At 57.0% G+C, this 24,459-nt stretch overlaps 1 protein-coding gene across 8 annotated transcripts in view; it reads right to left on the reverse strand.

Moving 5' to 3' along the window:
- The window catches only part of GTF2IRD1 (GTF2I repeat domain containing 1), a 111,638-nt gene that overhangs the window by 41,278 nt on the left and 45,901 nt on the right, over positions 1–24,459 (reverse strand). For 5 of the 8 annotated variants that reach the window (XM_060123113.1, XM_060123111.1, XM_060123108.1 and 2 more), the window contains 10 exons: positions 24,099–24,182; positions 19,181–19,364; positions 13,594–13,619; positions 12,545–12,653; positions 11,600–11,637; positions 11,079–11,159; positions 10,415–10,504; positions 3,481–3,528; positions 2,510–2,575; positions 1,221–1,404 (listed from right to left, as the gene is read on the reverse strand). In XM_060123113.1, coding sequence (XP_059979096.1) covers positions 1,221–1,404; positions 2,510–2,575; positions 3,481–3,528; positions 10,415–10,504; positions 11,079–11,159; positions 11,600–11,637; positions 12,545–12,653; positions 13,594–13,619; positions 19,181–19,364; positions 24,099–24,182 — 910 coding nt within the window. The remainder of the gene's footprint in view (positions 1–1,220; positions 1,405–2,509; positions 2,576–3,480; positions 3,529–10,414; positions 10,505–11,078; positions 11,160–11,599; positions 11,638–12,544; positions 12,654–13,593; positions 13,620–19,180; positions 19,365–24,098; positions 24,183–24,459) is intronic. The other 3 variants (XM_060123109.1, XM_060123112.1, XM_060123110.1) reach the window with 3 other exon arrangements.

Here is a 24,459-nt window from a genome sequence, read left to right on the forward strand (position 1 = left end):
ACAGGTTCCTCCTGCCCCTCCTTCTTTGACCCTTTAACCTGCATCATAGCATTTATCTCTACCTGATACTATATTGTGATTCAATTCCGTGAGATCAGCCAACTCGAGGGCAGGACTCGGTGGCATTTGCTGCTGCGTCACTCCTGGAACACGGTAGGCACTCAAGATGTATTTGTGGAAGGAGGGAACCACGTGTCCACTATTTGCATCTCCTGGAGCATCACCCTCTCTGCTTCTCCTGGCGCAAACCAGGCCCCACGAGAGAGCTCCCTGCTCCGCACCCCATCAGCAGCCTGCCACTCGAGGTGTGAAGGACACTGTGAGTCTCCCAATTTGGGGGCCATCTACTCCCCCAGGGACAACAAACCCTTAAGAGTCTCCTCTTTCTTGTCACTTCCAACCAAACCAAAAGTAAATTTATAAGACATTGCGTTAATACACAGAAGCAAAAAAACACAAAACAGGGCTTCCCTGGTGGTGCAGTGGTTGGGAGTCCGCCTGCCGATGCAGGGGGCGCGAGTTTGTGCCCCGGTCCGGGAGGATCCCACATGCCGCGGAGCGGCTGGGCCCGTGAGCCGTGGCCGCTGGGCCTGTGCGTCCGGAGCCTGTGCTCCGCAGCGGGAGAGGCCGCAGCGGTGAGAGGCCCGCGTACCGCAAAAAAAAAAAAAAACAAACACAAAACAGTTCACCCCAGGTCCTCCCTCATCTTTTAAAAATTTAGTAGCTGCCTCCACCTCCTCCAAAGGGACTTTATATCTGAGCCGGCACACAGGCTGGACACACTGGAGTTCCCTGGGTCCTCGCTGACAAAAATCAGATGCCCGAGGAAACAGAAGAGAATCAAAATGCCAATGCCTGATTTTCCAGTCCTGGGGTCATGGGGCATTGTCCTCAGCCTGGATGCCCCCTGGCCCAGAGGATGTTCAGAATTACCCAGGAGATCAAGCTGGTGGGTGTTCTCCCATTCTACACCTGGGTAAACTGGGGGCTGTTTTCGTGGGACTGAGAGGGCGTTAGTCTAGTTGCTTAAGGTCCTTCAGGCCTGGGCTGGGCCTGGGCAACCTCGTGCCTGCTCAACTGAGGCCAAACCTCATCGAATGCCCTATTTTTTTTTTTAAAAAAAAGCCTTCCCCAGTCTGAAGAGGAAGATGGCTACTTGGCGCTGTTCCTGGGTGCCGGGCAAGCCTGGAAGGGCTCCCGTGGACCCGGCCGGGCCTTACCTCTTGATGACGAACTGGATGCTGTTGCTGGCCTCCAGGATCTTCCGGAGCTTGGCAATCCCGAAGCAGTTGGGCCTGCGGAGGGAGATGCCTTCAGGCAGCCCCACCACAAACAGCTCCTCTGGGTACATCAGGAACTTGGAGTAGGGCACCTTGACAGGCTCCGAGATGCCAATGGCCTTGGCTGCAGAGATACGGCTGCTGTAGGGCCACCCAGATCTATGGGGCCACGAGCCTCAACTCCCACCTCCCATGTCTGCATGGGGGGGCCGCAGGTGCTGGAGCCCTTTTGAAGCTTAGCCCTTAGTTGAACCCTCCTGACCCTCCTGAGGTAAGTACTGTTAGCCTCAGGCTGTGGGGAAGAGGCCCAGAGCCCAGAGGGGGTGTGACCTGTCTCAGGTCTCAGAGCCCCAGAGCTGGGGGATGTGAACCCAAGTAAGTGGGTAAGACCTACGCTCAGTTCATGCCCTCATACCCAGGCAATGCAGGAGAAACTGCTGACAGCTGGTAAGACCTGGCATCGGCTCCACCCAAGTCCACTTGTCCCCGTGCTGCCAGAAAGGCCCTCCAGAGGGTCCCCCTGCCACCATAAATAACCCCAACCCCCTGCAGGGCCCAACACCACGCCTTGGGAACCAGAGACATCTGAGGCCCAGGCCAGGCACTGCCGCTCACTAGTTCTGGGGCCTAGGACAAGCCACATCACTTCCCCAGGCCTCACTTTCCTCATCTGTAAAATGGGCATTAGGACACAGGCGTTTTGTGAGATGGGATGGGAGAACTCATGTGTAGCACCTCGCCAGTGCCTGGCCAACCACAAGGGCTGAATGAAGAGTACGCTTCTCCCTGCCTCCCTGTTTTCTTTCCTGGTCTTTCTAGTAGGAAAGACCTTGTTATCCATCTGTCCTCCTGAGGACCCTGAACGAGGGTGTCTGTGGGTACAGAGGGGCAGTGACAGCAGTCAGAGTGGCCTCTGTAAGCTGAGGCTGAGGCAGACCATGAGTGAGTGTGAGCCTGTTGAAGGAGGAGGTGGGGACGCTGCATTTCAGAGGGTGGGGTTCTCTGGCAGTGCCTCAGTCTCCCAGGGAGGGAGGTCTAGAGCTGAGGAAGGGGCAGGATGGCAGGCCTTGTGGGGCCCCGGCCCTTTCCCAATTGGTCCCAGCCCCTCCGGCCCCTCCCTCCTCTGTCTCTGTTCCAGGAGCAGCTGGGATGGGGGATCAGGCCTTCTGAAAACAGGGCAGCTGGAGGGAGGCCTGGATGCCCTCGACCCTACCCAGCTCCTCGCTCACCGTATCGCGTGTTGAAAAGCAGCTCCACCTGCTTCCGCAGAGGCCGGATCACATCACCATGACTGTCTGAAAGGCAAAGAACAGTTTGGTGAGCCTCCCCAGTGGCAGCAGGACTCTGCTCCTCAGCTCATGTCCTAGGTCTTCTGGCACCAAGAATGACCCTGTGCTGGGACCTTGGAATGGGGAAGGGTAATGGTGGCAGGTAACCTACTTCCTCAGAAGTGGCATCCCTGCAGACAGCTCCACAATTCTGGGGCTCAAATACCTGCTTGTGAAATCGGATCTAGGGCATTACCAGGACTGAATGGAAGGTTTTGAGGCCTAAGAATGACCATGGGCCTTTCTATGTGAATGTCACTCTAGACCAGCACCGTAAGTGACTTTGCTAGCTTGTGAACTCTAAGCCTGCAAATTGAGTATGCTGCCACTAGGTGGCAGTGGATGTTGATTAAAACTTCAGAGTTCCTCCCCTGCCAGGCTGGGTTTGGGATTGGGAAAGTGACGCTCCTCTCCTCTGACACCCACTCATTCCGTTCCAGGGGTGGAAACAGACCCATCCTCACCTTGATCTCCCTGCCTGTCCTACTCCCACCCTCCGCAGGGTGGGAATGAGCAGTGTTCCTGAGATTGAACATGTCTATTGGACACAAAGCCAATTTTGTGCTTTCAGGCCTAAATTCGACTTGCTCAGGAAGACTCAGCCTTAAAACCTTTGTGGAGAGAGGCAGGGTGTATATAAAAACAAAACAAAATAAGAAATGCTTTCCTTTACCAGAAAGAGCTGCTTCTACCTCTGACCGTGTACCTCTTAGTTCTACAAGACAGGCCTATAAACCTCCTCCCAACTCAGGCAGCCCACAGGACACCCACCCCCAAACCCGGTGTTGGGAAGAGACAAAAAGGAGATGCAGGACTGGGGAGGGGAGGAGACGTGGGGGGGGGTGAAAAATGGGGGGTGAACAGTGCCTCACCCTCCACAGGCCTCTCCTCAGGCCGCGGGTCCTCGCTGGGGCCTTTGTCTGAAAAAGAGGGTGCCAGGCAGCCATGTTCATCATCTCCTGCACCACCAAAGTCAGGGCAGACAGGTGGGGAACGGCAGGCCCAAACTCTGGAGCACGGCATGGTGACTCCCAGATGGGATCATGGACCCCAATTTTGCACAAGCACCTGCCCTCGCCTCCATGTGAGTTTCAGACACCAGATATCCTGTGACATTTGGTAAACACCCCGTGGAGACCAGCCCTGCACCAGCCTGTCCTTCCATCTACTGACTGCCAGGTTCTGTTCTAGGCATTGAGGACACACGGGAACAAGACAAAGCCTTGTCCTCCTCGTGTGATGTCAAACATTACATACGATGCTAGATGGCAGTGATGCCGTGAAGAAAAACAGGGAATTCCTTGGTGGTCTGGTGGTTAGGGCTCCACGCTTCCACTGCAGGGGGCAGAGGTTCTATCCCCAGTCAGGGAACTACGATCCCACATGTCAGGTGGCATGGCTGGGTAAGGGGATGGAGGAAAGGCAGGTGGGGGCGTGGAGCCATCTAGGGTCACGTGGTCCCAGTGCATCTGACAAGATGACACTGGCTCTGGCCTGGGCACAAGGGACCCAACCTTGTCCCCAGGTGCCCGTCCAACAGGCAGCAAGGTCGTGGCACAGTGAACAACAGGGGAGGTAAGGGCTCAAGCTATACAGGGGAGGGGTGAGACTGGCCTTGGGGGGCCGAGGGGGGTACACCTGGGCTGGACCCAAGTGTCCAGGGAAAGCAGTGGGGTGGGAGAGGGACACAGGCAGGGAGGGGGGAAGTGTGTGTGGGGAGGGTGGTGGCAAACTCAGAGATGGCGGATTTCCGCAGCAGGATGAACTCCAAGTGCGGACAGTAGAAGTGGGGTGCAGGGGGTGGGGCACAGGCCGACCGGCGGGCTGCAGGGCCTCCATCAGCAGCAGCTCTTTGGTGCCAAGAGCTGGAGGAAGGTGTGGGGACTTTCAACACTTGAAAGAACCAGAAGGAAACTGCGACTTAGGAAGTTTGCTGTGCGTTTGCCAGGTGCTTTCCCAGGCAGGGCTAACCCTTAAACAGCCCTTCTCAGCCCCTGACATGAGGCTGAGCTGGTGAGGGGTGGAGAAGTCGGACCTGGGTCTGCTCTTGGCCAGCTGGTGGAGAGGATGCTCGGTGATGAGGGATGCAGGGATGTTCCAGATGGGATCGTGAGTGGGATGGAAAGGGGCTGATCCTGGGAGGGCTGCCCATGGTCAAGGCCCACTCACGGACGGAGGGAAGGGGAGCCTGCATCTGGGATTGCCAGACAAGCCTAAGCCTTGGGGCTCAGCCCGGAAGGTTCTGGAAGGTTTCATCTATGCTCAGCCTCTGACTTAAAAAGGGCCAGGCCTGAGCTTTCGGCCTAAATTTTCCTCATGGCAATAGGTACACTATGGGCCCACCTGACTCTGCCTGGAGGCTTTTTTCTGGCTGTGGGAGCAGACCAGCAAGGTACAAGGGCTGGGATCAATGCCTGGAAAGAGCTCTCAGCCAGTGATGGAGGGCAGATCACCAGCCCAGCTCCCAGCTTCCTCAGCTGCGTTAACTCAGGTGTGTGATTTACGTGGGCTCCCGTGGTCCCTCAGCTCAGCTGCCCACAGGGGTGACGGGCCTGACGGCACTGCTGTCCTGTCCAGTCCCCCTTCGTACCAGGACTGCCCTTCCCGGACTCTCCTCCCAAATGAATGAAGGCCCCTGTCTCAGGGGAAGCCCCTGGGGGATCCCAAACTCACCAACTTCATCTTTGCCATTTCTAGACAGAGAGGGGCAGACAGGAGGAGAGGAGTCTGGTGGGGACAGAGGGACAAGCAGTGCTGCCAGGGAGGGTTCCCTGAATCAGGGAGCTGGATCTGTCTCAGGGCAGAGGGAGATGCCCAGATGTCACAGTGGCAGCACCGATCAAGTTCATGAAATGGCTTGAGAGGAACAAGAGGGGAGACCAGGAAGTCTGTCCCCGCTCTGAGCTGTCCGTGTGTGCAGGGCCACCCCCAGGTGGTAGCAACAATCTGAGAGCCAGGCAGATGACCGGACCCAGACACCCACAGGGAACCAGCTCAGCTCTGTGGCTCCACTAAGGAGGGGTTTCTGCCAGCCTTTGTTGTAGGACCCTGAAAACAGAAGGAAGCGGGGCCGGGTCCTCTCCCGGGGGGGCGGGGGGCTCTTTCAAAGGCAGCAGGAGATGATGACCTATGTACTTTGGGGGCCCTAATTCCAAACGTGAGAAAGTTGCCTGCTTTTTCCCCCCGCCCCCTGGCATGGTGCGGGGCTACTTACCCTGAACAAACCCGTCCATGTGCTCACTGCCTCCCCATTTTCAACCTTGGTAAACGATCGAGGGCATGACCAGAGATGCCCAAGGCACCAGGTGAGCAAACGAGGGATGATTTGTACAATACAGTAACACCACCAGCTGGGAGAAGCCTTTCCGATAGAAATCGCACCATGCTGGTCCACGGCCCCCCAACCCCAGGGGCCTCCACAGATCGGGACCCCCTTGGTCTTCTTTTTTTTTTAATTTATTAAATTTATTTATTTTTGGCTGCGTTGGGTCTTCGTTGCTGCACACGGGGCTTTCTCTAGTTGCAGCGAACGGGGGCTACTCTTCGTTGCGGTGCGCAGGCTTTTCATTGCGGTGGCTTCTCTTGTTGTGGAGCACGGGCTCTAGGCGCGCGGGCTTCAGTAGTTGTGGCCTGAGGGCTTAGCTGCTCCATGGCATGTGGGATCTTCCCGGACCAGGGATCAAACCCATGTCCCCTACACTGGCAGATGGATTCTCAACCACTGCACCTCCAGGGAAATCCCCCTCGGTCTTCTTAATTCTGCTGAGAATGCAGCCAGGTGACATGCGACTTCTTAAAGACCAGGCCACACTGTCAGCTCATCCTGAGCCTTTGGTCCACTACACTCCCCACACAGTTACCGGATTGCTTCCAATTCCACTCATGCCCAGCCCGTGCCTGACAATATTCTTTCTTCATCACCAAGGTATTAAAAGCACATCGCAACTGATTCAGGGAGTGACAAAGATAGATCACTTAACCTAACATAGCTACTTTTTTGGTATTCCCCCCCCCCCCGCCAAAACAGTGATCATGTGTTCAACACAGCTGTAAACACCATCAGCTTCGTGTCTTCTACAGTCTCCCTCGTTGCCTCTTTTTAGTGGCTAATAGTCCATCAGGAGGATACCGTTAACAGTTCCCTGACAGCTGGACGAGCTTGCTGCAATCTTGCATGGTCATCATTAAAGCTGGCATGAACATTTCCGTGCAGAAAACACTTCACATTTCAGACAATTTCCTCGGACCGGGTTCCTGCTGGACGTAGCGGGGAGGGGGGTGGTGGTGCTCATTTTTACGGCTCTTCAGGCTGACACATTTCTCTAAAAAGCAATTTGCCCATTTGCGTTCTTACCAGCGCCAGGTCTGTGCCCATTTCCCCATGCGCTCAGCCAAAGTTCTGTTCAGTTAAAAGGTGCAAGAGATGCCCCTTCGTTCAAGCCCGTTTCTCTGTGGCTGCATGCGTTTGTTTACTGTCTGTCTCTTCTTCTGTGGCAGATACCGGGATGTACTGACTACTCAGATCCCCTTCAAGGAAGAGCTTCAAGGAAGAGCAGCAGGGAGTGTGGTCAGCGGGCAGCTGCCCCTTCAAGGACTGCCCTTCCAGGGTGGCCCGCATCTCGTGACTGATTGAGGTGGAGGTATAAAGGCCAGGGTATCCAGTGCAACTGGGAGCAACTCTAAGGGGCCTTTCTGGCTCCGAGCTCCCGGTGGGGTTGGTGGACGTGTTGCTGCAGCCAGATCATGGCTTGCCTTCCCCCTCGTCCCCCTTGTGCTTCTGTCCCCTCCCTTACATAGGTGCTGATCCCAACGGCAGCCCCTAATAAAAACCCCACACATTAAACTCCATCTCAGAGACTGGGCCCCAGGGAACACAACCCATGACACACGTCCTGGGGCTGTGAATCTTTCTTGTGCGTTTCAGCCCAGTGTTCTGGTCTGTCAAGGCCATGGGGAACACCATTCTTGGATGGACTGACCATTCCTCCCCAAGGATCTGCAAATTGCATAATCTTGCTGCCTAAGGCCCCTTTATCCAACTAACTGACAAATGTTTGAGGAAGGACCAAGCCCTCCAGGACAACAGGGGAAACCTTCCCCATGTGGAGGTTGGGGTCCCCCTGCAGCCCTCCCTTTTTTTGCTTGAAATTCAAATAACTTTTATTTAAATTGAAAACAATACTTAAAACTGCATTTAGAGTCAAAACCCTTTTTTTTTTTTTTTGCGGTACGCGGACCTCTCACTGCTGTGGCCTCTCCCGCCGCAGAGCACAGGCTCCAGACGCCCAGGCCCAGCGGCCATGGCTCACGGGCCCAGCCGCTCCGCGGCATGTGGGATCTTCCCGGACCGGGGCACGAACCCGCGTCCCCTGCATCGGCAGGCGGACTCCCAACCACTGCGCCACCAGGGAAGCCCAAAACCCTTTTGTTTATAAAAATCATGAGGAGCTTCCGCAGCTGGAGGGTCCTCTGGAGATCTCGATGTCGTATGAGCCAACTCAGTCCCGTGGATGACCCCACGCTGGGTCCCCTCTGATGGCTCACAGTCACCCATGTAGAAATCTGTTCCGGAACTGTGCCTGGGACTAACGCACGGTCCACCTGTTTGCAATTGGGGCAAGAGCTCATCTCCAAGTCTCTCTCTGTTGTCAGCGCATCTGTGTCCGCTGGGACTTCTCACACCCTATGCACGTCTTAGGTATTATCCACAGCAGCTCTGAGGACCCTTTATATCTCCTTATTGAACCGGACTCCCAGGTCCTCCTCACTCTTTGCTGTTTCCAGACCCTTCTCCCTGACAGAGAAGACGGAAGCAGACGAGGAGCAGAGAGATTCTGCCTTTATTCTGTCACCAATTAACGCGGCACCACCCATCTGGGCCTGTAGGAAACCTTCTTATTTATTTTTCCAGTCACTTGTTTATTTTTGGTAGGGGAAACGTTAAAAAGTGCAGTAAAGCATACAGAATATTACCACAAACACTCATGGACCTATCCGCCGGAATGAATACACATTAGCATTTTGTCATAGTTGTACACGATTTTTAAAAATAAAACATTAGCAATACTATTTTTATGTCTCCAAACTTAAAGAAATGTCATATTGTCTATATCCTTCTGCACTTGCATTTCACATTGAACATTATGAGGTTTCTTCACACTGTGCATTTAAATACACCTACTACGCTTTTGCACAGTATCCTTAAGCAATACCCACCCTTCTCCCCTCCTAATCAAGTCCACACCAGACATCACAGGCAAGGGAAACGAATTCCAGCCATCTTCCTAAAGTTTCCTGCCCTGGCCCTGCATCCCTTGTTACACAGCCTTCCAAACTCAAATCATCTAAGTACTAATATCGTTTTCTGCCATATCCGCAAACCTTCTATAATTTACATACTATTTGTCTTTATAATGATTCACTTAAAAAAATTTTTTTTTTATTTTTTGGCTGTGCCACGCGGCACGCGGGATCTTAGTTCCCCAACCAGGGATCAAACCTGCGCCCCCTGCAGTGGAAGCGCGGAGTCTTAACAACTGGACCGCCAGGGAAGTCCTATAATGATTCACTTTTTAAAAACATTAACTACGTGTAATAATTCTTACTTCTTATTATCAATAATAACATCTGTTGAGAATGGCTGGAGCTGAGAGTTGGGCATGTGAGATTCATTAAGCTATTCTTTTCAACTTTGGGTGGTTTTGAACATTTCCAAAATAAACTTTCATAAACAAAACACACAGAACCCTACCCTCTCCCTGCTGCTATCCACCTGCCCAACCATTCCTCTTGCCTAAATTATCGTCAGAGTCTGTTTCTGTCCTTGTCCAGACCTTCTGCAGTCTGTTCTCAGCTCCACGGTCAGAGTAAACACCGTTAAAGTGTACTCCATTAGCGCCAACCCCCACACTGGTTCCTGTCTCTTCAGAGTTAAGTCTCCAGTCCTTCCTTTGATGTACACAACCCTGCATAACTCACCCAGCACCTCCCTTTCCCCACCTCACTCTGTTCCAGCCACCCGGCCTCCTTGCTGTTGCTGAGACATGCTGGGCATAGCCCACCTCAGGGCCTTTGCCCATGCTGCTCCCTCTGCCTGGAAAGTTCTGTCCTGATATCCACACGGCTCCTGCCCGCACCTCCTTCAGGTCTTTGCTCCAATGTCATTTTCTCAGTGAGGTCCTCTCTGACCACTCAAATCCTGTAATAACCACCCCTCCTGCCCCTGATACTTCCCCTCCTGGCTTTGTGTCTCCCTATAGCACTTACCACCATCTGACTTTCTATTTTTCTTTTTTCCTTTTTTTGGGGGCCGCACTGCACAGCTTGCAGGATCTTAGTTCTCTGACCAGGGATCAAACCCGGGCTCCTGGCAGTGAAAGCCTGGAATCCTACCCACTGGACTGCCAGGGAATTCCCCTATTTTTCTTATTGATTTGCTTACTACCTGTCTCCCTGCACTGGGATGTCAGCCCACAAGGGCGGGGACTTTGGTCTGTCGGGTTCACTGCTCTGTCCCCAGCACCTTGCACGGGACCTTGTACATAGTAGGTGCTCAATAAATAGTTATTGAATAAACAAATTTATCCAAATGGGAGCTCCTGGGAAAGACAGAGTAACCAGACTTAATATTAACTCAAAGGCCTATTTCAAGTTTTCAGAAAGGAACCTGGCCTGGATGGGGGAGCCAGGCATATACTGAGTTTCTTCCAAGGGGGACAGTCAATACCAAGAAAAGTCTAGAGGCTTCCTGGCCCACCCCTCTCCCTGTTACATCCCAGGGAGGTGGGTCCCCAGCCCATTTCTTACCAGTCAGCATCTCCATCCCGTAACCGGAATCTTCCGAGGGCACATGTCCAGGCATCGAGTCTGTCATTTCCTCAGAGGTTGGGGAAGGGTCTGGAGGCAAAACTCCAAATCACAACAGCATCTTCTGTCTGTCCCACCCCGTCACGGTCCCTCAGGGACCTCCCAGCTCAGCGTGCCCACAGAGCAGGACCCTTAAGGAAGGAGGGTAGCCGCGCCAGAGGACAGCAGGGACCCAAGGGGCCTGGAGCCTGTGGTTGCCCCACACCGAGCCTCCAGAGGACAAGTACATGCCCCTCTTCACAGATGTGGAAACTAACGCTCAGAGGGACCCAGGTCTGGAGCCAGACTCAGATCCTCTTACTCCAATGACCTTTTCTTCTCCCCTGCAGCCTCTCAAATCCCAGGGAAGCCAGGCCAGAGAGGTGAAGGCTGGGGGGACCTTTAGGAAGGTCGGAGCTGAGACCTGAGCCCCAGCCCAGAGGGCAGATGCGCCTACAGAAAGCACACGCGACGCTGCAGCCTTTCACGATCAGAGAGACAGCGGCCTGGCGACCCCTTCCTGGCCGGGGCAGGGGCTCCAGAGACAGAGCAGGACAGCCCGGAGGGGACACGGTGGTGCTCGACCCCTGTACCTTCAGGCGGGGGTGGCGGGATGAGCCCTTACCTGGGACGGTGACCTGAATGATATCTAGATCCTCTGGCTCAATTTTGATGGGTCTCAGCCCACCCAGCTCCCCAGAGGTTCCTGTGGGGGGAAACGAGGGATCTGGTCAAGTGCGGGCGTGAGCTCGGCCGGGCAGGGGAGTCATTCTTGAACATTCTCCTGTCTGTGACTTGTTAGTAGTGCCGGAAAAAGTCACGTCAGCCCTGGTGTCTGAGCTATAGGTAGATACAACGTATAGACCTGGCAGCTGAGGCCTGCATCGCCAAGGATGTGGAGGCAGAGGTGATACCCGAATCCAGGTCTCCCACAAAGCCACCCACACCCCACCTGCCCCTCCCGGCCCCCAGCGAGCTCCCAGCATGCTCTGCGGCCTGGGGGAGGGTCAGGGGACAGGGGTGCACGGAGGACATTCATGAATACCCAGGCTCGTGGTCTGAGCCGGCCTCCTCCCCAGAGCTGCTGAGTGGGGCTGGTGGACGCCCTCCCACCCCAGACACGCGCAGTGGGGTCCAGCTCCTCACCTGGCCCACAGTCTTCAGAGAGACTGCTTTTGTCCGACCTGTGGGAAGGAAGCCGAGAAATGACATGGCATCAGCCCCAGCTTTCCCCCTCCAAGCAGTCAGGGGCCCACGGCGGCTGCCAATTCAAAATGCACCCCTGACCACATCTGCTCCCATCCCAGCGGGATCCACGCCGCTCCCCCGCTACGCCAGCAATACCCCCAGTGCCCCGTCTCCCGGACAGCAGTCTCCTGGCTGCCCCAGCCGAGCTCCTGATCTGTACCCTCGGGTGACGTGCTGGGCGTCCACCTTGCCCACCAGCTGGGAGCTCCTGAGGCCTGGGACTGGCCAGTCTAGGAGCCCCACCACTTAGTGCAGTGGGGGTTTGATCAGTGCTTGTTGGGGGCACTGAGAGCTGTAGGGACCACCCGCCTGGAGAGGGTTCAGGAGTCTGGGGAGGGGCTTGGGGAGTGAAGCTGGGCAGGACCCTGGGATGGAGGATTCGGTTCATTCATAGAACTGTCGGGGAGGCCTGGGCTGGACGTGGGGATTCCGGGATAGATGGCCCGTCCCTGGCCCCCAGGAGCCCAGGCCCTGGGTGGGGGGCACTGGTGAATGGCGACCAGGCCATGAGCTGAGTGCGAGGCCTCGTGGACATGCAGGGCAGATTCCTGACCTAGTCTGGGTGCCAGGGAAGGCTTTTGAGACTAGATAACGTATGGCTAGATCCCAAGGGGGTGACAAGAATCCTCCAGGTGGAAGAAAATTGGCGAAATCTCCGTTCTCCTTCTGGGTCCCTTTAGATTCTCCCTGGCCCACAGTGGGGTGAGGCGTACAGGTGCCTGTGTGGGATAACCCTGTGCGGGGTGTCCAGGTGGAGTGAGACGCTGGGCCCAGCATCCTCCAGCCAGCCCTAGGCCTCGCTCCTCCCTGCAGAGCTGGCGCAGAGCCGGGGCGTGGCCTTACCGAGCAGTCCCAGCCAGGTCCAGGACGGCAGCACGGGAGACCTCCGCAGAGATGTCCTCGGGCGGACTGGCTGGCTCCAGCTTTGTGGGGTCTTTGGTAAACTTGTTCCCTGGGGGGAGAGCCGGGGAGGGGCAGGGTGGTCAAGGCGAAGGTTCTCCAGCCTCCTCTGCCTGCGGGGCACCCAGCAGGGGCCTCTGGGGGAAGCTCCTGGGGGCACCCCTCAGGTGGTCTGGCCTCTGTCCCTCCTTCTTGTGGCCTCCATGTCCAGCCAAGCCAGGAAGGGGTCCAGGGAGAGATGCCTCCCCTGGGATGAGGAATAAGGATGACGAGGATCTCAGAGGATTTGGCAGGAGGAAGAAGCCAGAAACGGCTGTCCTGACCTCAGGACAGGGGCTATGCTATTGGGACTGAGGGAGCCCTTGGGAAAGGGACCGAGTCTCTCCCAAGGCTGTACCATGGGACCATTCTCTCATTTAGTTATCCCAGGAATCCAGAGGATGGTGCTCTTATCTTTTCACAGATGTGGAAACTGAGGCCCACATGACCGTGCCCAAGGTCCCAAAGCTGGGGGGAGGTAGGGCTGGTACTGGGGCTCAGATATGTTGCACCCCAAGATCCGTGCTCCCTTTGCTGCACCTGGCAGAGTCCGCCTCTTCCTCCTGAGAGGCAGGCCACCCACTGGTCATGGCCTGGGCACTTCGGTTTGCATCTAGACCCCAGTGCTCACTAGCTAGACTTCAGGGAAAAAACCAGAACCCACTTTATAGGACTGTTGAAAACTAAATTAAATTAAAATTAAATATGCTAACAGCTTAGGAGAGTAGCCATCACATGTTAGTACTCAGCAAATGTCAGCTTTATTATTCCCCATCCAGGGCTTCCCACGTCTGGAGGGGAGGTCCTGACAGTCTGTCTGCGCCTGGGAGCTGGGGCCCCCGATACAGAAGCCACATTCAGGCTCCCTCGGGTCCGGTGTGGTGTCAGCTCAAGCACTCTTGGGGGCATCAGCTTGGCGGCTTCAGAACAGACTAGACGGTACCCACACATACCTGTGAAAATTCGCTCATCGAACATCCTGGGGAGAGAGGAGAGATGGGCATGAGAGGGGAGCCGGCCTCCAGGTCCCCTCAGTGACGGTCACTCAAGTCCCACATGCAAGGCTGCAGACCTGGGCACCGGGCTGGCCTCACATGGGGGCAGAAGAGGGCACGGTCCAGGACAGCCAGATACCCCCAAACGACCAGACATCCTGAACCGTTTCTCCACAGCCAGGGAAGGCACTGGCCAGCCCCTGTGGGGGTCCCGGAGGGTCCAACCTATTCATCTCAACAGCCCAGGGTCGGGGGCGGGGCTTCCTCCGGCCCTGAGCTCTCCTCGGCCACAGCTGGAGGATAACTCACACCCCTTTCCCACCGGGGCTCCGCAGCCTTTACCCACCACCCCGTGTCTCAGCGACAGGCACGGGGTAGGCCCTGCTCCCAGGAAGCTCTCTGTCGGCGCACAAGCCAGGAGCGTTCCAGATCACAGCCTCACAGCGTGACATGTGGGACCCCTCCGGTTTGTCTCAGAAGCCAAGCGGACCCAAGCAGGGAGGGGGTCAGGAAAGACTTCACGGAGTTGGGGATGGAGAGCCCAGGTGGGAGGGCTGAGAGGTTGTCCAGGTAAAGGCACAGGGAGGGCTGGCAGCTCCATCTGGCCGGCTGGAGGCGTCCTGTGGGAGGTGACCAGCCTTCCGTGCTGTGCCCAGGCATGTGGTCTCTACACCGTGGGCAACGGGGAGCCCCCAGGGGGCATGGCACCCTCAGATCACTCCATCACCACACAGAGGGTGGCTTGGAGGGGGATGGCTTGGAGGGGGGATGGCTAGGGGCCCAGGGGCCATTTGGGGACTCCTGAGTCATCCTGATAAGACACCTGGAGTTCTTATTCCTGGAAAACGAGGATGGAGTAAAGGTCAGCGAGGGAGCTGGGATCACCTGGCTGCCTACCTGCAGGGTTGCTGTTCTTTCTGCTCTGCTCCCAGACCCCACCAGGGTGGCTCCCAGCGGGTTGGGGAGCCTCAGGCAGCTGGTCTGGGGGGCCTGCAGCAGAGCCTGCGTGCCATGGAGCGTCTGGACAGGGGACGGGGCTTTGGCCACAAAACTGGCACCCCCAGAGGCGACATGGGACAAACGAAGTCCCGCTTGTCTGAGTCCAAATACAAGGGGGCCGACAGTGCCCAAGCCGGGCCCAGAGGGAAATTCAAACAGAGGCGAAAAGGTCAGTGACAGAAGGTAGAGCGTGTGGGTTACCAGGGCGGTGAGACCCCAGGCACGGCACCCTGTTCTTATTCTGAGAGGCGCGAGCTTCCCCCACTGTTCCTGGAGGTTCATGCTCGTCTGGGTCCCCCAAGGCCGAGAAGCGGCCACAGGGAATAATTCTGGAGAGAACTGGCTTCCGCTCTGAGGCACGCTTCCTCAGCTCCACCCAGTGACGGGGAGGCTCCCTGCATTAACAGCAGGTTTTATTATTTATGGTTATATTTACTTATCAGGGAGCACAAGGGAGGGGGTGTGACACCTTGGCCTGCAGTTCCTAGAGGAGTTGGTGGGCGGGGAGCGGGGAGACAGATGACAGGGAGAAAGTCTGATCTGACGTGGCTCCGATGCTGTGACAGACGCCCTCATGGGCTGCCCGGCCTGGAAGGCCCACCTGATGAGCACTGAACAAGGGTCGCTGTTGCACACTGCAGAGTTCTAGGACCCCCTCCAGACACTTTTCCCTCTGAAGTCCTCCCTTAGGTAGAACCGACACATGTGAACTCAGAGCCTCTCGCTCTGGGCCTGTGTCCTGGTAGAAACCGGGGATTTAGGGGTCAGGGCTGGGCATGACTGGGGACCCAGGGGCCAGGAAGCCCCCTTCCACTAATAACAAGACCCACAGGCTTTGTCGAGGGGCTTCTCCCTTTTGTCAGGAGAGCACCCTGACCTCCCCCGCACTGCAGACACCTGGGCTGGGGTGGCAACCCCCCCTCCTGGCTGCTTCCTAAGCTCTCTGTTCTCTGACTCCCTTCTGCTAGGACGATCGCAGATGTGATCTCAAATGTCTCCCTGACGAGGCTGGGCTGTGCAACAGTGAAAATGCACTGGGGCTCAGAAAGGAGCAGCCTCTGTTCTAAGCGCGTTGCTCACATCCATGTAGTCTCCCACCAGCACTATGGGGCCTGAACAATCATTAGCCGCATTTTATTTTATTTTATTCTCTAGCCACACGGTGCAGCATGTGGGATCTTAATTACCCCACCAGGGATCGAACCCATGCCCCCTGCAGTGGCAGCGCAGAGCCCTAACCACTGGACCGCCAGGGAATTTGCCTCTGCCCCATTTTATAGACGAGGAAAGTAAGGCAGAGCAGTTAAGTAACTTGCCCAAGGACACACAGCTGGAAAATGGTAGGGCCAGGATTCGAACCCGGGTTGTCAGCACTGATTAACTACTTCTCTATACATGAAGGAGACGAGGTCAAGGGAGAAGACTCGCGTTTATTGAGCATCTATTTCATGCCAGGTATGTTATGTCTACCTCCTCATACTATGTTGAGAAAAACCTGAGGAATAGGGCATCATTGTCCCTATTTTTACAAATGAGGAAACTGAGGCTCAGAAGAGAAGCGCTAGTCAAGGTTTTCACGTGCTGTGTGGCTTCAAGCCCAGTCGGCCTGATGCCAAGCCTCCTCCTCCAGGAAGCCCCACAGGCTTGCTGCTCAGATGCCATCGAGTCTACACCTGGAAACATGCTGTTTGATGCTCCCAGGACTCATCGCAGGAGTGACCACCCCCCATGACTTGCGGTAGCCCCTGGGGGCAGATGGGGACTGTGTCTGCTGTTTCGTGAAGTCCTCAGTAGAGCTCAGTGAAGGGCTGGGCCTGCAGGAGGCGCCTGGCAAATACTAGTGAAGGGTTAAACGACCTACAGTTTGGATAGAGGGAGATGAAGGTCAGCCACAGTGAGGACTCAAATACCACAATCAGGAATGTAAGGGGTCACTGGGATGCCCTTGCTGCTTTCTGCTCTCCTAGCCTCCTCCCTTGCTACCAGGAGTCAACTGAAGGAAAAGGACTTAGGCCGCAGCAAGAGAGACTTAAGCTAGACAACAGGAGGCACTACCTGACAGAAGGCCGAATGATTTTGTTTTTGGCCCCGCCATGCCACTCGGTTTGCGGGATGTTAGTTCCCCAGCCAGCCAGGGATCGAACCCAGGCCCTCAGCAATGGAAGTGCAGAGTCCTAACCACTGGACCGCCAGGGAATTCCCTCGAATGATTTCAAATCCACCTCCAGAATGATTTATCAAGTGGGACCCCTGGTAGAGGTTGAGAGGGAACAGAGGTGGCTCAGATGTGGTCCCACTGCCGCCAGTGATCAGGGTGATGGGGGGCTGGTGGGGACGCGGATGGGGGGAAGAAGCCATCTGCTGCGGAAGGGGGAAATTCTTTCCGACTGAGGACAGGGGAGGGCTTCTAGACAGAATAGTGAGCCTTGAAAGACAGGACAGGTGGGAAGGAGGGTGGGGAGCAGCTTCAGGCAAAGGAAAGGGCTTCAGTGATGGCTGGAGGCACGTGAGGAGGCAGGAGTTCAGAGAAACAGGAGGGAAGGCGGAGCGGCACTAAGGCGGGCACGGTGGCTGCTGACAGGCTGGACTGTGGTACCCTGGGAGCCGCTACACCGGGGCTCACGGAGAGTGGGGGAGCGGGGAAGGGTTCTGAGCAGGCGTGCCCCACAGTCAGAGCTGACTCTCAGAGTCACCTCCCTCGGTGGCAGTGAGACGCCCGCCCAGCTCCCTGGCCACTCTCAGCCTCCTCTGCTGGCGGCCCCAGCCTCTAACGTGGGGATCCCAGAGTCCATCTGAGTCCTCTCCACCTTTTCTCTTTTTCTTTTCTTTCTTTTTTTGTTTTTGCCCACGCTGCATGGCTTGTGGGATCTTAGTTCCCTGACCAGGAATTGAACCCGGGCCCTCAGCAGGCAAGAGTGGAGTCCTAACCACTGGACCGCCGGGGAATTGCCCCTCTCTTCTCTTCTCTATTTCTCTCCTGCCTGTGATCCCTTCCTGGCCCACACTGCCAACTCTCAGATTTTTATCTCTAACTCCCAGACCTCCCTCCCTAGCTTCTGACCTCTCAGCTGGGCTTCTGAAAATTCCATCTCCTGATCTCCTCCAAGGTGAACTCACTCAGAAACATGGGGGTGACCCTTCCTCCCCACTCCCCTCCCCACCTGCACGGTCCACTCACCAGCACACCCCGTCACCGCTCAGATTCCATCCCCAACCCAGCTGCTCTCTCCCTGTGCCCACCACGCTGGCCTGGCCCACGGCTGCAGCAGCCTCCTCGCCAGTCTCCTGCTTCTGCTCTCTAGAGTCCGTTCTCCCCCAGCAGCCAGGGGGCCGGGCAGACCCCAGCTCTGGCATCCAGCAACCCTGCAGAGGTCCTTCCCAAGGCTCAGAACAATTCCACGCTCTCAGGGTCAATCCCCACCCTCTTGCACCCCAGCCGTCTGGGCTGCTCACTGAGGTCAATTCTTCTGTCCAGACACTGACTGCCCAGCTGGGTGCAGGTGGCCCTTCTCAACCTCCCAGCTCTGGCTTAACCAATGGGACCTTCTCTCAGAGGCCCCTGGGCCACCCTAAACAGGTCTCCTCCTCACCCACCCACCATTTTTCTCTCTCCTATCACCCTGTTTATTTCCTAAGCTCTAACAAGTTAGATGGCCTGAGTCCAAATTTGGACAAGCACTTTCATCCATCCATCTTTTTATTCCACAGATATGGACTGGCATCTCCTGCATGCCAGGGACTGCTGTGGGCGCTGGGGATTCAGCCACGAGCCACACAGTCCCTGCTTACAGTCTAGGGCAACAAGCAAGCAGGCGCGTGGGCGCGTGCACACGCTGGGAGCCACGCCCTCAGCGGGCTCCCAGAATGGATGCCTGGGAAGGGCCCGACGCAGGCAGTGCTGCTGGAGGCAGGGGGCTGGACGGCATGGCCTCTGGCCCCCTCCCTCTCTAACTATTTAGGAGGAAGCAATCCCAGGAAGCCTGGCATTGCCTGGGGATGCCCGCTCGCTGGTGAGTCCGGCCAGCTGTGAGGACAAAGCCCCCTGTGGGAGTTGGGAGACAAGGCTGGGGGGTGGGTGGCAGCAGGCCGGGGGGAAGGGGCTGCAGTTCCAGAGTCCATAGTGCTCTGCCTTCTCCCGCCCACCCGCACCTGCACCAGGGAAACTGGCCACCTGGGAGGACAGGAAAGGTGGACAAACTACCAGCAGGCAGGGTAGTCCGATGGGAGGTGCAGAAAGGGAGAGGCTGGCCCAGCCCCACCTGAGCTCAGGTGGGCTCCTCTCTGAAGGGGGGTAAGTACAAAGGCCTCAGGTCTTCTTCGGTGGCAGGAAAACACCTCTGAGAGCTTAGCCAGCGCCTACTCGGGTCAGGCACTGTGCCTCCATTTCTCCATTCAATACTCAAAAGAGGCCAGGAGGCGGCCACGCAGCTGTCAGGCTACAGAACCCCTTCGCTCCGCTCCTGACCCCTGTTGCCTCCCCAGGGCCCTGCCTCGTGCCTGCCGTCGCCCCCCTGCCCAGCCCTGCCCCCCGCACCCCACCCCCTACCTCTTAATGACAAAGTGGATGCTGTGCCGCTCCTCCAGGATCCGCTTCAGCTTGGGGACCCCGTAGGTGCAGGGGCGCTTGAAGGGGATCTTGTCCGGGATGCCCACGATCTCCACAGCCTCCGGGTCGCAGGCGATCTTCCTGTAGGGGACGGGGACCATGTGGTCCAGGCCCAGGGCTTCCGCTGGAAGGGCAACGGCAAGGCTGAACGCGGGATGGAGGCTGCGGGACATGCAGGGCCCCAGGGCCTGGTCATCACCACCTCCCACCTCCCAGGCACCACTCTGGCCACTCAGCAGCCAGAGGGATCCTCCTGAAACACCAAATACATCACTACTCTCTTAAAAAAGGCCCATAGGCTCCCCTCCCACTCAGCGATGGCCGAAGTCCTACAAGGCCCTACGTGACCAGGACCCCATCACCTCTGGCCTTATCTTTCACCCCTCTACTTGCTCACCCCGGTCTCTCTGGCCTCCCTGGTGCTTCCCTAACACGCCAAGCGCGCACTCATCCCAGGGCCTTTGCACCTGCTCTTCTGTCTACTCAGACACTCTTCTTCCAGATCACCATACTCTTCCCTCCCTCCCTCTCTCCATTCAAGCATCTGCTCAAATGTCACTTCACCAGCCTAAAACAGCCCCCTCCATCCCTCCCTAGCCCACCCTGCTTTGTTTTTCATCCCACATTTATCATAATCTGACGTTACAAACATATTCACTGTGCGTTGGTTCACTGTCTGGAACCTAAATAGGGCAGGACACGTAGTAGCTGCTTCCTGCATATTTGGGAGTGAATGAGCGGCTGAGGGAAGCTTCCAGGCTGGAGGTGGACTCTTGGCCAGATGCTCCCAGTTGTACAGGTGTGCCCTTTCCTCCAGGGAGGGGCCCAGCACTCTGCTCACTCGTCAGTGACAGGAGACACCGCTGGAAGCCGACAGCTTTGTCAACAGCAGTGTAGACAGAGCCCGAGCTCAGGAAGTGGTTACTTGCTCTTTTCCTCCAAACCATTAGGTGTGGTCCTGTGCCATTTCAGTCACTCATACACCGCAGCTCCTCCTTTTCATTCATTCACTCACCAAATCCTTCTTGAGCACCTACTATGTGCTTGATGGTACTTTCATGGGGCACCGAGGCCTGGGAGGCAAGCTGAGCTGGGTGTCCCCTTCACTCCTGCCTCTCCCAAGGGTCACTCCAACCTGTCCCAAGGGTTCCACATCTCCTCACTGTTCCTCAGGCCCCTCCCCATCCTGGCCTGGCTCCTCGGCCAAGTGGCAGCCCACAGCCGGACCCCTGCAGTCATGCCAGGACCGGGGCAGGGCAGAGCCGCCTGCCTGTGGCCCTCCCTGGGGCACCGCCAAGATTGCTTTTCTGTTGATGCGGCCCAGGCCTGCGCTGGAGGCTTTGGCAGCCAGGTCTCACTGTGAAGTCACACTTAGCTCATCGTCTAATTAAACCCTCACCATCTCAGCAGCCGTCAAACCGTCTCTTCCCCCAAACCCCAGCGTCACCAGCCACCCCCCAGCCCCAGCACTTGAGCGACGGGCTCTTGGCTTCTTCGAGTCTACGTGAATCCACCTCCCCTCGGGTTCATCTGACTTGCTAGGCCTGTCTTTCCAGCCCAGGGCACAAAAGCTCCAGCCCGCGCAGCCTCCAGCTGCTGCCCACCTGGAAGAGGAGGATGGAGCCGCCATGCACAACCCTTAGACCCTGGTGTAATCTCAACGCCCCCCCCCCCGGGTGACAGAGACACTGCGGCTTCCTCAAGGCTGGGGCTCCCCCCATGTCTTTTCTGTTTCTTTTTCCCCCCTCTGCACCCCCAGCAACATCGCGGGCCCACTTGGCCCGGAGCTGGTAGCTGAAAGGGCGAACCAGGAGCAGGACCTGCTCGTCCTGGATCTGCAGGACTGTTCAGGCTGCCAAACATCCCCACCCCTGCCACAGGAACCCCCAGTACTCATGGGGGCGGGGCGGCGGGCGGCAGCTTCTCCCCAGGGCAGCGGAAGGGACAGCTCAGAGGGAGCTCTGGCCTGAGGAGGGGCAAGGTCTCAACCACCCCAAGCCCGACACTCCTCCTTGGATTTGGCCATGGTGGTGGGCCCAAGTGCTGACCTCCAGGAAAGGCTCAACATTCTGGAAACATCCAGCACACACGACAGACTGGAAGACTGGCAGCTGTCATGCCTGCAGCGGTGGGGCAGAACCCACCCAATGTGGACAGAGCCAGCCCTCCCCAGCTCCCCTCTCCCTACTCCCCGCCCTGCTCACACCTGTCTAGGGAGGGAGGGGAGAAACTTGGGTACAGACAGCCCCCTGCAGTACGGGGCCTCGCTCAGCCCCACCCCAACCAGGATGGCCCAGCCCACCAAGCCCACGTGACCAAGCCTCCCAGGCCCCAGGGTGGATCAAAGAACACCTCCTCCATGAAGCCTCCCCTGACTCCTCAAGCCTATCGAGAAACCTCACCTTTCTCTGAGCCGTCCTCCCCTTCTGAGGGCCCCCACCCCTGCACGTTACTACATACTCGAACGTACTACCGTACACCACTGCGTGTACTGCAGACCCAACTTCAGCCACTTGCTGAAGCACCTTGAGACCAGAGTTGGTCTGAGTGCCTGGCACAAGGTAGGGGGCTCAAAACGTGATTAGAGGGACTTCCCTGGTGGCGCAGTGGTTAAGAATCCACCTGCCAATGCAGGGGACACGGGTTCGAGCCCTGGTCTGGGAAGATCCCACATGGCGCGGAGCAACTAAGCCTGTGTGCCACAACTACTGAGCCTGCGCTCTAGAGCCCACAAGCCACAACTACTGAGCCCACGTGCCACAACTACTGAAGCCCATGTGCCTAGTGCCTGTGCTCCGCAACAAGAGAAGCCACCACAGTGAGAAGTCCGCACACCGCAAGGAAGAGTAGCCCCCGCTCGCCGCAACTAGAGAAAGCCCGCGTGCAGCAACGAAGACCCAAGGCAGCCAAAAATAAATAAATTAAAAATAAAGTTAAAGAAAGAAGACCCAACGCAGCCAAAAATAAATTAATTAATTTAAAAAAAAAACCAAAAACGCAATTAGAGGGTTGGAAACATCCCCCACTCCTGGGAGGGGACAGGGGCTGGAGGCTGAGCTCATCACCAATGGCCAATGGTTAAATCAATCACACCCACTTAATGCAACCTCTGTAAAAACTCTAACCGAAGGGGTTCAGAGAGCTTCCACGTGCCAGGAGGCTGGTGCACCCTAGGCTCCACGGGGGCAGAAGCCCCTGTGCTCAAGACCCTTCCGGACCTTTCACCATGTACCTCTTCATCTGTACCCTTTGTAATAAACAGGTCAAGAGAAGCAAAGTGTTTCCTCCCTCAGTTCTGTGAGCCATTATGGAAAACTGCCGAACCCGTGGAGGGGGGTCCTGGGAACCACACGGGTGTGCAGCCAAATTGGATGGAAGTGTGGGTACCCTGGGGATCCACTACCTGTGACTGGCATCTGAAGTGGGGCGCTGCCTTGGGGCACTGAGCCCTTAACCTGGGGAGGCATCTGTGTAACTCCGGGGAGTTAGGGTCAGAATTGAATCGAGTTGTAGGGCCCCCAGCTGGTGGCCACAGAGAACTGGAGGGTTGCGTGGCATGGAAAACCCACACTCCTGCTGTCAGAAGTGTTGTGAGTAGAGAGAGAGGCTTTTTCGTAGCCAAGCAGGAGGGGAGGGAGGGCAGGGAGGGCAGTGAAGCCCTACCCCGGCACGTCTGGTCTGCTCATGGTGAGAAAGCCAATGTTAGGCAGGGAGACTGGCCATCTCCAGGGCATCCAGCGAGTGTCCGTGGACTCCCAGGGCAGTGCTCTCCCCTGACCCGCACATGTAGGCGGCCCGGGACCCTCCTCTCTGTCCCTGCAGCTCTGGGTGGTGCCCCTCCCCCCAGCCCCCTCCCTTGGTCCTATCGTGCAGAGGGGCTGCCCCAGAGAGGGGCTGCGTGATTCAAGTGGGGTTCAATGACATCACGCCTGCGTGATGAGTGATCTGTGGGTACCTGCATCATCTCCGCAGTGACTGAGAGCCACCCACCCCGGCCAGAGCCACGCTGCGTCTGACCATTGAGCGGGGCTTATAGACGGAGCGCAAGAGAGGCTGAGCGAATAAGTGAGAGTGAGCGAGGACTGCTGAGGGGACAAAGGAGACCAGGTGTGGGAGGGCACTCGGGGGTCCCAGGACCCAGAGCGGGAAGGGCTTACAGGTCCATCTGGTCCAGCCCCTGCCGTCTAGCCAACGAGTGGCCACACTTTGCACTTGGCTGAAGCTCTACCACGTGGAGGGCACCCCTGCCCCGGTTACCACCTGTGTCTGCTGCCCACAGTGCGGTGAGCCGACACGTGCTCTGAGCTCGGCTCTGTCCTGGGTGCTGGGGGCACGGAGGGGCCGGTGCTGTCCTGGCTTTCACGGGGACAGATACAGACCAGGCGCATCAAGTGTGCGACGTGGAACAGAGAGGAAACCATCAGAGCTTTAAGAGCTGAGTCTTGATGAACAGGTAGGAGTCTGCCCGCAATACGTGCAAAGGGCACGCTGGGCAGGGGGCACGGCACGGGCAAAGGTGAGGAGGCAGGAGACAGGGTGGTGCGTGGGGGACTTGCAGGCACAAGAGGCCAACAGCCGTTTTCCCGGATGGTCGCCACCGCCCCCCCCCCAAGCGGCCCGCCTCCCACAGGTGAGCCAAGGTCTGGGGCTTTGCCATCAGTCCCGCCCCCTGGAGAATCTGGAAGGGAAATATTGACACAACCACCCCCTACCCAGACAGGAGATGACATCTGCGTTGACGGCGCGTGAAGCCAGCATATGGCTCCCACCGTCATGCTGGGGAACACGAGTGACTGCCACACCGTGAGATGCTCAGTGCGCTGCTGGGGCCGCACCACGGGCCGCGCCGCCCACTCACCATATCTGCTGTTAAACAGGATCTGCACACACTCCCGGAGCGTGTTGATGTCCTCGGTTTCTTTTATGAAGGCGTCCCACTTCTCTATCAAAACACAGGAGGTACAAGTGAGGGCCCGTCGGAGCAGGGACCCCACGGCTTGGCTGCCTCTTGCCTCTCTGTCCACCCCCATGGCAGTAGCTATTGTGCAGGCTCAGCCCGTCCATCCTGGGCCTCTCCTGAGTCTTGACCTTGAAAACCTAACCCTCATGCCTTGTGCACCCGGGGTCTCACCCAGCTTTGGCCCTGTTGGAGTCCCTCGAACCCTCAGCCCTGCTGGCCTCTCCCATAAAACCAAAGCCTCTGCTTCAATTTAAAATTA

Source organism: Lagenorhynchus albirostris, chromosome 15 (assembly GCF_949774975.1).
Source record: "Lagenorhynchus albirostris chromosome 15, mLagAlb1.1, whole genome shotgun sequence".
NCBI classification, from domain to species: Eukaryota; Metazoa; Chordata; class Mammalia; order Artiodactyla; family Delphinidae; genus Lagenorhynchus; species Lagenorhynchus albirostris.